Source organism: Triticum aestivum, chromosome 3B (genome assembly GCF_018294505.1).
Source record: "Triticum aestivum cultivar Chinese Spring chromosome 3B, IWGSC CS RefSeq v2.1, whole genome shotgun sequence".
NCBI lineage: Eukaryota > Viridiplantae > Streptophyta > Magnoliopsida > Poales > Poaceae > Triticum > Triticum aestivum.
In genome coordinates this window covers 594,106,891-594,109,951 of record NC_057801.1, presented here as the reverse complement: position 1 = coordinate 594,109,951, position 3,061 = coordinate 594,106,891, and the positions used below count along the sequence as shown (strand labels likewise).

At 44.5% G+C, this 3,061-nt stretch overlaps 1 protein-coding gene across 1 annotated transcript; it reads left to right on the top strand.

Annotated features, from left to right (window-relative positions):
* LOC123071144 (uncharacterized) lies at positions 1-891 on the top strand. Its single transcript, XM_044494640.1, has one exon. The coding sequence runs from the start codon at positions 143-145 to the stop codon at positions 536-538; it is 396 nt and encodes a 131-aa protein (XP_044350575.1). The 5' UTR covers positions 1-142; the 3' UTR covers positions 539-891.
* The last annotated feature ends 2,170 nt before the right edge of the window (positions 892-3,061 follow it).

Below are 3,061 nucleotides of genomic sequence, written 5' to 3'. Positions count from 1 at the left end.
CGAGCGAGCGGGCAAGGCACCCACCCACCCCGCCCAGACGCGTCGCCTCGGCGACCCCCGAAGCTCGCCACCGGCCCGCCCCCACCGCGCCCCTTGCCTCCGGCCCGCCCCCCGCCGCCGGGTGGACGCCGGCGACGCCGCCATGTCGCCCTCCGCCCCGCCCGCCCGCTTCCTCCTCTTCGCCGCGGCCCTCGCGCTGCTCCTCTTCTCCCCAACCCTAGCGGCTTCCGACCCCGCCGCCGAGCCCTGCGCGGCGCCCCTCGACGCCGCCGCGCTCGACGGCGGGGCCGGCGGCGGCGGGGGCGAGGTCGCGCTCTGCCCCGTCCGGTGCTTCCGCCCCGACCCCGTCTGCGGCGCCGACGGCGTCACCTACTGGTGCGGCTGCCCCGAGGCCGCCTGCGCCGGCGCGCGCGTGGCGCGCCGCGGCTACTGCGAGGTCGGCGCCGGCTCCGCGCCCGTCTCCGGCCAGGCGCTCCTGCTCGTCCACATCGTCTGGCTCTTCGTGCTCGGCGCCGCCGTCCTCCTCGGCTTCCTCTGACGCGCGCGCCTCCTCCCCCCTTCCTGTAATTGACGTCTCCCCCTCCCCACAATTGGTACAACTACTCATTTCAAGATTCTTTGTTGGATTTCGGTGCGCTCTTGAGCGCTGAGGGGGGTGGTGCTGGAACGGAATATTTCGTTGCGAGGATTTGGTCCAGGGATGTCACACAATTCTTTCATAGATGATGAGATTGGTTGGCTTGGTGCTTTAGATTTCGGACCTCAGCTGTCCAGATTGGTCGCCAAATGTAGGTTGAGATCGTGTAAAACAGCTTTGTAAATTTCGGCTAAAAACATTTTGCAGTGATCTGGTTGTGCTTGTCTATAAATTCCAGCTTCATGGTTTTATTATTCTGCTTTGTCTGATTGTCTATAAATTTGAGCTTTATGGTCGACAGAAGCGCTAGCTTCCTAAGGCACCTGAACGAATGGGAATGACATTTCAGTGAAATTACTTCCGTCTAGCATTGCAATGGAGCCAACTTGACATTTTCTCTTTCTTAAGAACATGAAACTCAAAATAGAAGAGCAGCTATAACTTGAGCATGGACCTGAACACGTTCACGCATAATAATGGATGTAATCAGAGGTTGTGAGCATGTTCATGTAGCCATAAGTTGTTGTTGTTGTCAGTAACATGTGTTACTCTCTCTCTGATCTATAATAGCAGCTCTCAGTGCCTTCCCATTTTATGTACTTGAGATAAAGAAGTGTGAGGAGGAGTAAAACAGAGAAACGTGGGTATTTGCATACATGAACTAAAACATGTTAAAAAGAATGTCAGTGCATCCTAGAGGTGTTCTTCAAAAGCTGGTATGCTGGGATTATCGTTGGCTCATACGTTGATGCTTCTGGTGGTGTTGAACGGTGCAGCAAATAGCTCTGCACATTATGAAGGACAGCTACCTCCTGTGTTTTGCCAGGAAGGCAATATCGAACCTCTTGTGTCGCGTATTTAGTCTGGTGAGCACTATTCCTTGTGTTTTGTCATTGTTTCCTTGTAGATAACACTGAGAAATTCTGTGATATGCTTCATTATCCTATAAATATCATACTTATAAAAGTCAGAGCAGTCTTTCTCTTATAGATGGATTTCAACAAAAAAATATAGCAAAGAGCAAACATAGCATACCTTTTAGTGTGCCACCTATATTATGCTAAGATAGTTTATATTTCGGTTCTTGCTTTCACCCAGAGTATATGTTTAGGATCCTGTCATACTGATCTTCCCTTATGCAGCTTTAAATTAACAGACATGTGTTGACATTGGAGTTGCTGTTCACTACATAAATTTTACCTGAAAGGCTGAAATGCAATTTATGGTGCAGGCAAGAATTGCTTATTCACACTCGACTACATATTTACATTGTGTCCCAACTTCTAGAAAGAGTCCTGTCTCTTCCTATGATTTTAGAGATCTATGTAGTCCAAGTACAACTAGAGTAAATCAAATGTAGTTTGTTGTTAAATCTAATGTATAGATGGTTTCTGCTCCCAAGAAAACAGTATGTTTTTCTGGCTTCCTTTATCCGAGCTGTTGCGGAGTTGATGAAGTCAATCAATGGAAATTTGTGTTGCTCTCAGAAGTCCACACTTTTCTGATTAGCTGATTCCGTGCAAGCAAGGTAGCCCGTTAGTCAAGCCTAATTTCTATGTCTGCTAAATATCAAAAAAATTGTGTCACTTATTTTGTAGTGTGCATGCAATTCAGAACTTTATGTATCTGGTTGGTTTGGTCATTGATCTTATTTAGTTTTATTCATGTTGCTTGGAGTAATATTTTGGCTCAAAAACTGTCCATTTCAACCATTCTCTTGTTTGTATTGTTCATGTAGAAGGAATTATTCTTACTTTATTTGTACATTCATTCTGATTTTCTAACAGTACTAGACCTTTTTTTTCAGTCAGCATTTTATCTTCCTCTGTTTGGTAGCTGTTCTTCCTTTCAGATCCATAATAAGATTCTGAAAAGCTAGTAACTGTTGTAACAGACTTGGGTGTTTCATTTGACGAAATCAAAAATCTATAGAAATAGAAATACTAAGCTCCCTCGAATTGAAGCTTTCTGGTGCTTCGAGGGTGTTGTGGGGTCACTAGGGCCACACGCGTAACTGTGTGTTGTTTAGTTTTATTTCTTCTTCTTTTTTCACGTTTTAATTCATGAGCGCTTATTAAAATTTGTTTACTTTAAGAAACATAAACATATTTTAAAATTATTAATTAAATTTGTGGATATTTTCGAAGTTCACGGTTATTTAAAGTTTGTGAATATTTTTAAAATTTGATTTTTTTTATATTGCGAACATTTTTGAAATCATGAATATATTTTAAATTCATGAATGTTTTCTAAAATTCATTGTTTTTAGAAGTAATGATATTTTTAAAGTTTCTTAAACATCATTTAATTTGACTAACCTTCTCAAATAAAAAAAGAGGCTATTTTTTCTGAGCTGGCAGTGGGGCGACCGAAAAAAACTAAACGAGCGAGAGGAGCAAGGAGCTAAGCTGAGTGAGCAAGAGC

Bases quoted from the DNA above. Each gene is read 5' to 3' on its own strand.
- LOC123071144 (XM_044494640.1), top strand. From the start codon at position 143: ATGTCGCCCTCCGCCCCGCCCGCCCGCTTCCTCCTCTTCGCCGCGGCC.